Genomic DNA, 14,723 nt, shown 5'->3' with positions numbered 1-14,723 from the left:
GTCGAGATTGAAATCAAAGCGAAGTTAAATTAAAATTTAAACAACAAGCAAAACCATGCTGGAAAAGATAGAAAAGCTGAATGTGCTTTGAAACTGGTTCACGAATGTCAGAGAAAACGGTCATATTTTACTTCACCTATTTCTATGTGATTAAAAATTGCGTAATTTTGTTTTTACTTTTTATAATTCAGATATTTCCATTCTGCTAATTTAATAATTTATAATTTGAAACTGCGTTTTGTTGAGTCATTGTGTTTTAATTTGAAGTTGCCAAAATAAATGCACCTTAATTGGAAAAAAAAATCATTATTTTGTGTCTCCTGAATTCTTTTCGGTTATTGTTCTCAAATTGTATTTGTCCCAAAGTGATCACATTAAGCGGCGCCTGTTGTATTTGGAATACAAAGCCGTCTAAGGCCCCAATAAAAAAAACTTTTAACATTTTGGGCAGATGTAGTGTTCTTTGCCAGTGATTCGCTTTTTTCCCACATTTTTCATTCTAAATATCACCCCCCCCCCCTGAATCTCTTAATCTAGTTTTTTTTTTTTTAGCATTCAAACACTTAAAACAATTGGTGTGCATATTCATTGCAATTTTTTAAAACTCTCCCACCGTATTTTAAAAAAATTTTCCCGTATTCAAAACATATTTCAATGACTCCTGTGTTTTTTCCATTTATCTGTAAGTTTTCGTGATGATATTTTTTGTAAACAAATCAAGATATATGTATGATGATAATTTGTGTAAACAAATATTTCGGTGGCCCCTATAAAGCTAGCAATTTTATTTATCTATTCACTTTTTTAAAACTGAAGCTTGTCACGAGTTTACACTATACATACTAATTTTTTTTTCGTTGAAAGAAGTTTGAAACGTACTTTCGGTGACCTTTAATTAGATAATCTTAATAACACAGAATTTTTGATGCTTCTATTTTAGAATTACATTATCTTAAAATTTTGCAAAATAAATACTTTTTGTTATTTTTTTTTTCAATTTGTTCATTTATTTTTACCATTTTAATTTTATAATACTGCGAAAGCCTTCTTTTTTTTGTGCATCGCTAAAATATAATTGGAATGGAATTCTGAAAAACGGCAAGGAGTAGCCCCCTCTATACCCCTTTGAAGACCGCCTTTATGTGTACTTAGGGCAAACAAGTGGCCATGTCCGCCTTGTCGGAAACTCTGGGTCCACCTCGGAATCGCAGTTGTACGTTTAGTAAGTATACATCTAAGGACTAAGGGTTGCGAAATTAAAGGTATTTGCAGGTTAAAATGGAACACCCCGTATGTCTGATTTTTATTTCAAAAATATTATGGTATCTATTAGTTTTGATATCTCTTTTTGTCTAAATGTTAGCTTTATTAATCTGATTCATTTGTTAATAACAAGTATAATTATTTGAAATAATTAAAAAATTTCTTTCAGCAATTTGCATATAATACGATGGGTAATTTCACGAGTAACTAACTGGCATTTTAGAGCAAAACTGTGTACTTTGCAACATTCAATGTAAAATATGCGTTGAGCTAACGATCTTTTCTCCTGTATTATTGTATTTTTTAAACTGAATTTATTGGTATAATTGAATTCTTGAAATACACTTTGGATGATTTAAAACAAATGATCAAAATTACGGTAACTGACTGACATGGTACTTTTCAAAATGTCAGTCAATTACCGTGTTTTTAACAAATTTTTAAAAATCAACCGAAATATATTTCGAGAATTCAATTAGACAATGAAATTTAGCTTAAAAGATACAGCAATCCAGGAGAAAAGATCGTTAGCTCAACGCATATTTACATTGAACTTTACAAAAATAATTACTGTTTTGCTCTAAAACTGTCATTCAGTTACCCGTGGAATAGGGTCGTTTCCAAAAATTTAAAAGTATTTTTTTCTGAAAGAGCATGCTTAAAAACATAGGATTTGACCATTTTTTAAATAATTTATTTAGACTGGAGAGACATTGGAAAATTGCGACTCCCCTGAAAGTCAAACATATAATCAACGAACTAAAATTTTTAATTTTCCCCCTTTACAGCAATTTTTTCTAATTAAAATTACGAATGAACTGCCCGGTTTCAGATCAGGTAAGAGGACAGGGCTATTGCCCCGGGTTACAAATTTTAAGTGTGACTCCAAAACGAAGATACAAAAGGATGCCTTGATGAGACTAAAGAAGACTTCAAACTGCGTTTTTAGGACTTCAATTCCGGAAAATTTCGCTGGTTGAACCACCGATTTTAAGGATGCAATTAAGTCTCTTATTCACCCTTTCTACCTTAATGTAATCAAACATAGCCTAAAAATGATGGCTCCAAAATCCGAAATGTCGTTTCTGGGGACAATTTTTCCCAACGTCATCAAAAATTGCTCAATAGTATTTTTCAAATTTCTTTTTTGAAATTTTTGCGGTAGAGGGCAGTAGCTTCCCTAAGATTACTACCAAAGATGGTTGGAATTAGCGTCTTTAGAGAGCACCCCCTCCCCATCATACCCCCTCTCACTTAACGTAATCAAAAACAAACTAAACGCAACTAAAATTGCGTTTTTCAATCATCAGTTTCGAAGAACTTTGGGGGAAATACCGCGGATCCCCCTTTTCTCCAACGTAATCACTATGGCTCAAACTTTTGTTTTTAGATGGTTCCGTGAAGCCACCAAACCCTTCCTGCCTAAACTAGCCTGAAATTGACTTCAGTTTCAAAAAACAGTTCTTGAGGGCACACTAAATCCCCAACCGCTCTTTGTCCCATCGTTATCAAACAGTGCCTAAAATACGATTTTGGGACCGAATTCCGAATGGCTTACGTAAATTTTCATGGCGCTAGGGCATCCGGCATCCCCCATCAATCGGAGACGTCTGTAGTTGTATTTTTCAGATATTAATATCGAAAAATATTCAGAAAGATCCGCTGAAGCTTCTCGGTTTTCTTAACGTCACCAAAGATAGTACAAAATTGCGCTTTTTAGAGCCCTAAAACCCTTCCTTCACAAAAATAGCCTAAAATTGATTTTAATTCCGAAAAATATTTCTCTCAGTTCGGTATATTTTCCCGTTTCCCTTATCGTGTCCAAATCTAGCTAAAACTTTATTTTTGAAACAATAGTGCCGATAAATTACCAGAGGAAAGATGCCAGATCCCCCTACCGTCGCCAAAGACAGCCTTAATTTGAGTTTTAAACTACAATTTTGAAAACTTTCGATAGGAGACGACCGAATCTTTCTCCCTCCAGCAACGTCAACAAAGATAACCCAAAATTGCTTGTTTAAAACTTCCGTTTCAGAAAATTTTCTGGAAGACCGCCGATCCTTTCAAAACTAAGGTCACAAAAAAAAGCTGCAATTTAACTTCAATTTTTGAAGAATTTTAGGAAAGAACTTCAACATTACTTTCCCCTCAAATCTCGAAAAATTTCCTAAAATTGCAACTTTTGACGTCAATATTGAAAATTTCTCCATGGACCTTGAATGTTCCCAACACTTTTGTCCTTGCAATCAAACACAACCAAAGATTAATTACAATTATTTTTCATACACAAATTTCGAATATTTTCTGGGGGCGATCCCCCCCCCCCCGTTTTTTCCTCCTCCGTCTTTCCTCTGATGTCACCAAAGACATACTATAAAATGCGTTTTTACGACTAGTACTTTTTTTACCAATTACTTTCTTCAAAGATATAAATTGTACCAAAGGAGTTTTTTCTAACTTTTTACATAAATTCATGGGCGTTATGGTCAAAACATGCAAATTGCTCTTCAGGGGCGGCACATCAGGTCTTTGCACACGGGCGGCCGACACCGTAGAATCGGCCCTGATGATGATGATGATTCAAATATCAAGTGACTAAGCCTGTATAATTAGGTTACTGAGTAACATTTTAGTATTTGATTGTATGATTGAAATACAGTGGACTATTGCTGATACCCTGCCTAAACTTTCCTTCACTATTAATTTTAAAAAATCGAATCTTACAAAAGTAAAGAAAAAAAAAAGATTTCAATGATGCACCACATTCTTGTGAGAAATGTTTAATTATGTACCTTTGATTTATTTAAGTGGCGTGTTTGATTCAAATACCCGGCAGTTTTTTAATGTTAATGCTGGATTTCGTTTTCTTTTGAAGAATTTGATAATTCGATTCAATAACCTCCCCCCCCCCACTCACACACACCCGCCCTGAATTTCATATAGTGGAGTTTGGAGTTGTCGGGAAGGGGAAACCCGAGTAACTTCGAAGCAATGTTACACAAAGTAACTCCGAGAGTTAACCAGCCCTGTATGCGATTGGTGCCTGTATGGGAGGTCACTATGACCTTAAAAATTTCCTTATTTAAAAAAAAATTATTTAAAATTAATTTAAAATTTTTTCTAACTATTCGGCAAAATTTGGAGTTCTATTCGGAAAAATGACCATTATTCGACAAAGTTTGAAGTTCCATTCGATGAAATTTGGAGTTCCGTTCGGAAAAATTATAATCATTCAGCGCAGAACCGTAGCTGGTCACTGCTATAAGGTAGGGCACTTCACTTGGATTGCAGGGCACTCCCAAACATTTTCAATGGGGAAGAATTTCAAGCATCTCATTCGTGACCCAGTTCCATTACAGTGTTTAAAAAAATTTAACTCATTTTATCTAAGGAGATAATTTAATAATTAGCCAGGACTGCCTACCTAGGGAGGGGGGATGGGTGTCATGGCGAAAACTGCGCTATTGAAATTTTCAGAAATTGAGTATTTAGGTTCGAGGGTTCTCCCCCGGAAATTTCTTCGAATCGCAGCCCTGAAAAACGCAATCGTAGGTCGTCTTTGATGACGTTAGGGGAAGGAATAGGATTCGAAACATTTCCCCGAAAATTTTCGAAATCAAAGATCTGAAAAGGCAATTTTAGACCATCTTTAGTGGTGTTAGAGACAGGCAAGGATTTGCGACTTTCCTGAAGAAATGTTAATGAAAATTTAAATCCTAAAATCGTATATGTAGGCCATATATTTGTTACCGTTATAAGAAGGGATGGGATTTGGAACTATCTCACCTCATTAGTCCTAATTATTAGATTGTGGACCACCTTTGACGACGCTAGGAGACTGGTGTTTGTAACTACTCCTTCAGAAATTTTTAAAATATAAAGTTCCTGAAATGCAATTTCAAAATATTTATATTGCTGTTATAAGAAGAAGACTTGGGGATTTTTCCTTGGAATTTTTTATTGTTTTATGTGTAATTTTAAATTAGGGTACTGGTTACAAAAGGTAGGGCACTGCCACCTAATGCCACCCCCAATGCTACGGCCCTGATTGAGCGAAATTTGGAGTTCCATTCGGCAAAATGATCATCATTCAGCGAAATTTGGATCTCCAATCGGCAAAATTCAGAGTTCCATTCGGCAAATTGTGACTTTTCGCACTCCCAAAATTTTAAGTTCAGGCCTCCTGGATGCAAAATGTACGTCCTTATTTTGGAAGACTCTCATTCTCTGTTTCAATACACTTTTTGGTATTTGCTTGCTTAACCTTTCCGATTTTTGCAGATGATCAAAAAACTGCCGAAGCGACCTTTATGTGCTCTGAAACCGAGTCTACGAATACACTTAGCATCACAGATGAAACCACACTCACTAAGCAGGTAAACATATTACGCCATTGTTCTTTCCTAATATTTACAGAGAAATGCCGTTTATACGTCTTTCAAGGCAAATGACTTATTTATACTAATTATATATGGCTGAAGAGTTTGTTTAATTTTGAGCGCGCTAATCACAGGAACTACTGATTCGAATTGAAAATTTATTTTTGTGTTGAATACTCCATTTATTGAGCAAGGTTATAGGTTGTATGACATCACGCTATGACTAATAGGAGTGGATCAGCAATAAATGAAATTAAATAAATAACAATCATAGCGCATTTTTTGTTGCATCAATAGCTCGAACTTTTGTTGCCCGAATAGTTCAGACAGTAAAGGGCTGGGCCTGCAGCCGTAGGGTCTCGGGTTAGAACCCGTCTGCAGGCGGGAATATTTTCAGCATTTATTACCTGGCTCATTTAAAAAATAATTAACTTAGAAATCAAGGATTTTCAATTACTTTTTATTGAAAAATTTTCTTTTTCCATTTTTTTTATTTAACGGAAGATATCGATGCGGATAAGGATGTGTAATTTTTTACTATATATATATCGTACGTGTATCATACCGTGATGTACTTAAAATAGTTTTTAATACATCGTTGTCTTGTTAAAGAGGGTGAAACCGCGGGGTACAGCTAAAAATAAATAAAGGAAAGTATAAATTGTTTATCAATAGTATTACTGACCCAAGCAAAGCTGGCTATGTTTGCTAGTAAATGACAAATACGTATAACCGAACATAGTATTGTGTTCATAGAGATGTGTACAAGCGAACATTTCTCTTACGCATTTATGTAGTATGGGATTTCACACAGTATCTGCTACACTAAGAGTTTTTAAATCCGTGACTTTCCATGACTGACAGAATGCAGTATTTTCAGATAAAACCTGCATTTTTCACAAGAATTGTTGTACTTTGTGAGAATAAAATTACAACGATCTCAGCTATGCTTCGCACAAATATTTCTGAAAATGTTAGTAACGGTAAAATGTAAAGAGCTGAAAGCTTCTATTACAACTAAAAACTAAAACCACAAATTATTTTTCATATTTTTGTTACTATTCTAAACGTCCTTAACTAACTTTTTCGACGTTCATAAATTTAAGATAAACACTGGTGAAAATTAATGATGATTTTTAAGAATGAAGATTGAATCTTTGGCATTCAAATTTTAGCTAAAGCATTAAAATTTTAGAGAGAGTGGCAAAATAACAAGTGTGTGAGTCTTCAATTACAAAATATAAAATGCATGAAGGGTTAAAAATAATGGTGAACACAGAATCTTTACTTAATAATAAAGCTTAAAGTCTCTCTGTCTGGATGTCTGTAGGATGTCTGGATCTCTGTGACGCGTATAGCACCTAGACCGTTCGGCCGATTTTCATGAAATTTCGCACAAAGTTAGTTTGTAGCGTGGGATTGTGCACCTCGAAGCTATTTTTCGAAAATTCGATTTTATTCTTCTTCTATTTCAATTTTAAGAACATTTTCATTAATGCAAAATTATCATAAGATGAACGAGTAAATTACGAAATTATGATGACTTGGAATGGAAGAGCGAATGAACTTAGCCAATTGGCGAGAAATTCGTCATCCATTATTTGTAAATATACAGGCGAACCGAATGACATTTTAATTTTCAACTACGGGCAAAGCCGTGCGGGTACCACTAGTTATTAATATTTACGCTGTAGAAGCTAATCACATTGTAAACAAAAACGAGCAAATTTTATAGAAGCAGATGCAATCAGATTTTGAAATGCGTAAAAAATCGGAACTTAGCATAAAAGCGCGAAACGCAACTCCCCAAATTTATGTTTAATCGGTAAAATTTGGTACTCAAAATACATGAAGAGTTCTCCGTTTCCGTGATTTTTGATCACCTTTTGCTGAAAATCATGACTTTTTCCATGACAAATTTGGATCTTGGTCGGAATTCAAAATTTTCCATGACTTTCCAGGTGCGCAGATACTATGCACTTACAACTTTAAATTTGTTTTTGTTTCAATTAAGCCAATTAATTTATCCATAACCGGGCATCGGAGGAGAGATGCGCAACGTTTGCATTGATTTTAGCTTTGTTGTACAAGGTGTCCGAAAAATATTTGACGCATTTGAAAAATTTATAGAAATCAATGAGTTGTATCAATTTGCCGTTTGCGCCATAATACTTCATAGACCCAAGGATTTTTTATAACATCGATAAAAAAAAATTTTAAATACATTTTAAAAAAGTAAAAGAAAAAGAAGGGAAAAATTAAAAAAACATAAAAAAATGAAAACATTATAACTTACATCAGTAATCGCTGTATCGTCACAGTACGAACTTTTTTTTATCACTGTGACGATATAGTGGTCAAGAGTGGTGTAAATTACTTATAATTACACTTTTTTCTCTCTGCTTTTTCTTTTTTTTTACGATGCCATAAAAATTTTTGAACCTGTGAAGTATATTGGTAACAACCGCATATTCATACGAGAATTTGTTGCTTTTATATGGATTTCTAAAATGTGTAAAGGACTTTTGAGAGGCCTCGTATGTTCAGTTTTCTGTGTTATTTTTCTGCCTGCTGTTGTCTTTGTATTCTGCCATTGGAAGTGGCAGAATACAAAGACATTGGGGGAAAAAAAAAAGAAACATTATTCAACTGGTTTTAGTCTACGGCATTGGAACTTAGTCTCTCTCTCTCTCTTCTTCTTCTTTTTTCTTTTTCATTTAATACGCCATCCCTTTGTACACATTCAACAGTGGTAAATTATAAAATTACGGGATGACGTATGTGAAAATTTACATACAACCCACATGAGTAACATTCAATGAAGAAAATTGCTTTGTTCAAAAAGAATATATATAGATATATATATATAAATAACTGTGATGAGAAAACTAAATGAATAAATAAAGTAATAAATAAAAAATGAAACGAAAATAATAAAAGAAAAAAATCTCAATTTCTGTCTCTTTTGACTTTGTAAAATGCTTACTGCCAGAATAAAATTTAAATAATAATAATAATAATTAAAAAAAGGTGCAGTTAATAGTATTGAAATTCAAAAAAATATTCAAAAAGAAAATGTTCGTGGTCAATTAAAAAAGAAATAAGTTCGACAATTTTCTTTTTTGCTGCAGGAAACGAATAATAGTTTTTTTAGTTTTGATTTCAATTGCCTGAAGAACGATTCTCTCTCTTCTGAAGGTGTCTGTGAGCCGCACAGTCGTGCAGCAGCAGCAGCAGCGCGTCCGGCACCCTACGGATTCTAGCAGCGCGAGCAGTGTTCGGCCGGATGATGGGGATGCGGAGGATGAGCGCTCGGACAGCGGAGCGACGGAGGTTGGCGAACAGCTGGTCTACTATCCGCCAGAGGGGAATGCAGATTTCAAGGACAGGTACGTATCGGTTGAATCCGTACAGCAGACACCTGATAGAGATAACGCAGGGTTGCTTCTCAGTCGTCCATTTTTGAACCAGAAGATTGAATATATTTTCTTTTGGAATCGCGAGAAAAGTTTCGGGAAGATTTGTCTTTTTCTTCGTAGTTACATGACGTGTTTTCATCCTGATACCCAACATGTCCTGGCACAAACTATAGTGACGTCACAACGGTCACAAGTCACTAAGGGATAAAGTTGTAACTCCTCACGGGAGTCACGACGTACTTCATTTGTGACACTTTCTTGACTTTACCGCAACTCCCCTGCAATAATTAATTTGCGAACAGTCACATTTTGAAGATACGTTGAAGAAGTTACTGTAACGTCACCGCAACCTCAAACTGGCATTCATAAATGTGTGCAACCAGTTGACGACATGACAGTGACGTTTTAAGAACCGTCATTCGAAGAGGACTCTTATATGACCGTCATTTTTTAACCACTGGGCTAATAGGGTATCTTTGACGATCCAATGTCAATTCGAGTTGTACTTTTCCAAAAAAATAAGTAAATAAATAAATCGATAAATAGCATTTTAACTACATTGAGCTTCGGCAGCGAGGCGGAATAGAACGTGACTCGCAAGAAAAAACTTGTTTTGTGCTTGCGTTTATCGGATGTTGCTTGATTTAAAAAAAAATAAGAAAATCAGCATTTTAAACAGCACATTGCAAAAATACTACAATAATGTAAGGATCACTACTCCTTCTTGAACGTATAAAGTTATGTGCTTGGGGCTATAAGTCAGGATGTCAATTGGAGATTTTCGATGGGAGCACTTTTAAAAGTTCACAAGCTCCAAAGCTCATTAATTTATGCATTGATAAAATTCTCTTGTACCCTCGAAGCACGTGTCTGCAATATTTTTTCATCTGCTTTAAAAACGTTAATTTTTTGCCATTCACTTTTTCCACATTGATACAGTTATTTTTATTCTTAATCGATTGGTAATTTAACGTGCGCCTCACTCTTTCTTGCAGTTCTTTCCATATTTATGCGACGAAAGGAGAGAAACGGCCCGTGAAGAGTAATAAGCAAAGCAGTGTACAGCGTTCTATGTCTTCCTATTGTGCTTCAGGTAAAGATGAATCACTTGTGGTCGAAAAAGTTATTATTTGATGTATTGAAAATTTCAAAAATATTTTGCATTTTAAGTAAGGGAAAAAATGATTCCTTTATTTGAGAAAAACTGAAGTATGTAGTTTATCTTTCAATGTAAAAAATCAAAATCTGGTGAAATTCGGGGGAAAATTACATTTTCTGTATTTATTTTGTATTGCTTTATTCATTTGTTTATTTATTCATTTTATTTTATTTATTTATTTATTTGGTGGTGGAGGACACTTACACAAGCTTGAAAAATAATTTTCATTTTAAGGAAAAAAGCTTAAAGTTCGACTAAAAATCAATAAGTACCAATTTTTGTAGAGCAAAAAAAAAAAAAAAAAGAAAGAAAGAAAGAAATTTTGGTCAAAAAATGTTTTATTAAGGGGTAAAAAGACTTCTACACAAGCTAGTAAAAACATATGTAATGTATATGTGTGTGTGTGTCAGATTGCTATTATTTTCGATTATTAGGGTTTTTTTAATGTGTCGAAAAGAAAACAATTTCAATTTCTTTGACTAGAAAAGTAAAGAAAGCTATCGAATTAAATAAATGTATGGAAAAATATAGTGCGTGTTCTTGTTCAATAAAACCTCCAATTCCAGCGGACTACGTACCGCAGCGAGCGTACTGTTTGACCACGGATTGTATGGAATTGGCAAACATCCAGTTAAGTCGACTCCATCTGAAGGAGGGGAAAAATAAAAAAATTATGCGTGTATTCCGCTCATTTGAATGAGACTCTGCTTAATTTAGAGGCTAACATATATCTGCAAAATCTGACATCCCTAAAAATTAATATATGCTTCCATTTCCGCGTGTAAACCGGACGTTTGCCTTTCCATACAATCCGTGGTTAGACTGTAGGTTGTTTTTGCTGCATTAAGAATACGCTGGCACAGAAACAACATTTACGGAATTCATTTGAGAAATTACAAAGAGCTTGGCGACAGCCAAGCTCTTTATATGTAATTTCAATCTTCTTGGCAATCGGATACACGCGGGATTTTCTGAATATAAGTTTTTTCAGTTTTTCGTTCGAACGGAAGTTTTGTTAAAAAAAAAAAAAAAAAAAAAGACTTAGAAAGCATAAAGAAAGTAATTTTACCTCCAACGTAGCCGCTTCCGACATTGATACATTTGCCGTACCATCAGAGCAGTTTTAAGGAAACATTTTAGTTATAAGCGAGGCCCAACAAGCAATGAAACAAGTTGCGAAAAGCTTTCTTAAACTGCTTGTGCAAATATTGTTTCGAGAGTAGAATTTTCTTGAAATGAATAATGCATCACTACTAATGCATAAATGTTATTGGCGACTTTTGTGCGGAAAATAAATAGAAATAAACAACATTGATGCAGCACAAAAATTTTACATTATTGCATTACATAAACTTTGGTCGGGTGTTTTTTCATCCATAAGCTCACGTCTTTTAAAAAAGAGGTTCCATTAACCTCCGAAGCACGTGTATGAAATAATTTAAAGTTTATGTACATCATTAACGCGGTTTATTTCTATTGAAATTATTATATTTGCATTTTCAACAACGCAGCATTTCATCAAAAATCATACCACGTGTCAATTTGCGGTTTTCGAAATAATGTCCCGTGCGTAACGCTAGGTTTTTTATTTTATTCAAGTAACTCTTATTAAACATGGGATTAACAGTTATTCGCAACTCCAACGAACTATAGGGGGCACTGCAGTCACTGTCCAATGGCCGACTTAAAAACCAAAACAAACGCATGTGGTAACAAAGAAAATGCTAAAAGTGTTGTGATTTTTGTTCGTATGTATGATATTTTTCGCTTTATTCTTTTTAAATTAATTTTCAAAGTCTTGTGGATATTCTGGCCCACGTAGAAAGAAATGAGAATTCAAGAAGCATTACTAAACGTCAAAGATTAATGCAAACTACGTAGTTCTAAGCAGCTATTTCCACGATGTTGAATTCGATATTTATCAATTCTTGATAAAACTAAATAATAATTGTGGCCTGACAAGAACAACAATTAATGCTAGAAAATTCAATATGACATTACAAATTATTATCGAAAGAAGATGATGCTTCTTTGCCTTGCTTGGCTAGCGCTTATTGTTTTGCATTTGTTGCTGAGTTATTTCTCTCGAATTCCCGAATCGGTTAATTTAAAATTTTTCTGTTTCGATTTTTTTAATTTCTGAGTTACGATTTAATTATGTCAAGTTATGCAAATCATCTACAGAATTCTTACGGATATATGGTGGTAGTTTTCTTTTCAGTTTATTGACCATTATTTCTTTTTACTTATCGAATTATGTAATATTACTACCATTTTATTCCACTCATGATAAAAATTAAAAATGGTTTAACTAAAAACGCGAAATCTCGCCAAGGCTACTTTGCTCGCACAATACTAAAACTATAACCCTAAACAAATTTGGCGAAACCTTTCAGCTGAGAATAAAAGGAATAAAGTAAATTCTTTCTCGGTGAAACATTTTTCATTTTGTTCTACGATATGCTGCTGTAAAGGATGGTTAGTTAAATTAATTTAAGATTAAAAAAAAACTCATATTCTTACAAATTCATACAAAACAATAAAATTTTTTACCTTGTATAACGTTATCCAAGTTTGTTAATCCAGTTTTCGCTTTCACTATTTTCAATCAACTCATATTTTAGAAGGAAATAAGGAAAACTAACATTATTTTGAGAAGCTCGAGAATACTACTAAGGGACGAATTAATTTCTGTAGCTGAAAGCACACTAAGACTCATCGATTGCGTTAATAAATACTCAGAACAAACTGCCTGTGTTTACGTCAACAAACACACGTGGAACGCAACGTGGCAATGTTTTAGTTTCATCGGCAGTTTTGTAAATCACCGCAAGGTAGCGTATTCGAGCGCTGGAGCTCCGAATGCTTTGAGGGTATATTAAGCATGTATTATTCCCCAATAGCTTTTTTTTTTTTTTTTTTTTGAAGGCTTTGGTTAGCTGGAAAAAATTAAAAAATTAATGTTACGCACGGGACATTTTTTCGAGAATCGCCCTAATATTGAACTTAAAGCATTTCTTTTCATGTGTATTTTTTAAGCAGCATTTGTAAACCAGTAATATTGACCTGCGGACCAGTAATAATTTAATAAAATGTCGCGGACCGCGGACCAGTAAAAATTTTACAAAACGACTAGGGCTGATGAGGTTGTACTATTGTTCTACCGTGGGAAAGTAGAGAGTAATCTGCAGAGTACAGTTTTTGAGATATTCGAAGAAAGGCGTTTTGGATTTCACACTAATAATAGGGAAATGTTGGAATTTGACTTTTTTACTGTGATGTATTTTCAACAGAAACCAAATAAGCAAGCCTGTACAATTAACCTAAAGTACAATCGATGACAAAACTGCAAAAAAAACGAAAAAAAAAAAAAAGTTTGCAGGTATCCCCCTTTACCTTCACTCGGCATTATTATTATTATTATTATTTTTATTATTATTTAACCAAGAAAAAGGGAAAAGGTCTGTGCTTCACTAATAAAAAAAGATTTTTCAAATGAGCTAATTGCATGACTTTTACTTTACTTGCTTGCAAGATTATTTAAATGTAAAGATTAAAAATTATTGCAATTACTATAGATAAATGAGTCAATCTTTGGGAAAATCTTGAAAATTAAGTACAAACTGCACGGAAATCTTATTCGCAACTGTAGAGCTCGAATACGCTACCTTGCAGTGATTAACAATACTAAAGAAAAAGGTAAAACATTTCCTTCCACGTGTTTTCTTTGGGGTAAATTACGGACTTCATACAATAACCAACACCATGAAAATTTACTGCCATTCACTACACGTCAAAGCAAGTTATAAGTTAAGGCGTGTGTTTGTTTTACCTTTTTCATCTGCCATTAGACAGTGGCTGCAGGGCCCCCTATAATTTACTGGAGTTGCGAATCGTATAAAATGTGACTTTTATTTTATAAAGAAAACAAAGAAAAAATAATAATAACCCGTAAGAGTTCAATTCTGTAAGGACCGCTGCTAGTTCAGCGGAACAGCGGCTAAGAATCCCCGCTGTAGAGTACATTTTGCTCGGGGAAGAACAAATCCCGAGCTAATGACTTGTCTCTATTGTATCCGATACAGATAAAACCGACGGCACGGATGAGGACGATTCCGGGACCCCCGGCGAATCCGAGCTCTCCTACTCCAACTCCTTCAGCATGAGTACCGAGAACCTGGAGAAGTTGGGGCTCAGGGAGCGATTCATGCTGGAGAACTTTGAGAACATGGATCACAACAACCAGGATCAACCTAGTCACCGAAGTCGGTATAGCATCTCTTCCAAGCACCATACTACCTCGAATAAAGATACCAGGTACGGAACCCCAAGTTTTATTTTTTGCTTTCCCTTACTGCTTGTTAAGAGATAGCTCCAAAACCATTTAATTAATTTTAACAAGTGTTCACATCACTACATCTTTTGCAATTGAATAAGCTTAATAAATAAAGTTATTACCAGTTAGATTTCTAATATACCAGTGACTTTCCAATCACGAGTGTC

The 14,723-nt window shown here is 34.3% G+C and overlaps 1 protein-coding gene across 1 annotated transcript in view; it reads left to right on the top strand.

The window, feature by feature from the left end:
- The window catches only part of LOC129221505 (mitogen-activated protein kinase-binding protein 1-like), a 149,847-nt gene that overhangs the window by 112,071 nt on the left and 23,053 nt on the right, over positions 1-14,723 (top strand). The window contains exons 21-24 of the mRNA XM_054855995.1: positions 5,545-5,639; positions 8,841-9,031; positions 10,057-10,154; positions 14,306-14,537. Coding sequence (XP_054711970.1) covers positions 5,545-5,639; positions 8,841-9,031; positions 10,057-10,154; positions 14,306-14,537 — 616 coding nt within the window. The remainder of the gene's footprint in view (positions 1-5,544; positions 5,640-8,840; positions 9,032-10,056; positions 10,155-14,305; positions 14,538-14,723) is intronic.

This window comes from Uloborus diversus, chromosome 4 (assembly GCF_026930045.1).
Source record: "Uloborus diversus isolate 005 chromosome 4, Udiv.v.3.1, whole genome shotgun sequence".
Lineage (NCBI taxonomy): Eukaryota > Metazoa > Arthropoda > Arachnida > Araneae > Uloboridae > Uloborus > Uloborus diversus.
This window is presented reverse-complemented; position numbering and strand designations above follow the sequence as displayed.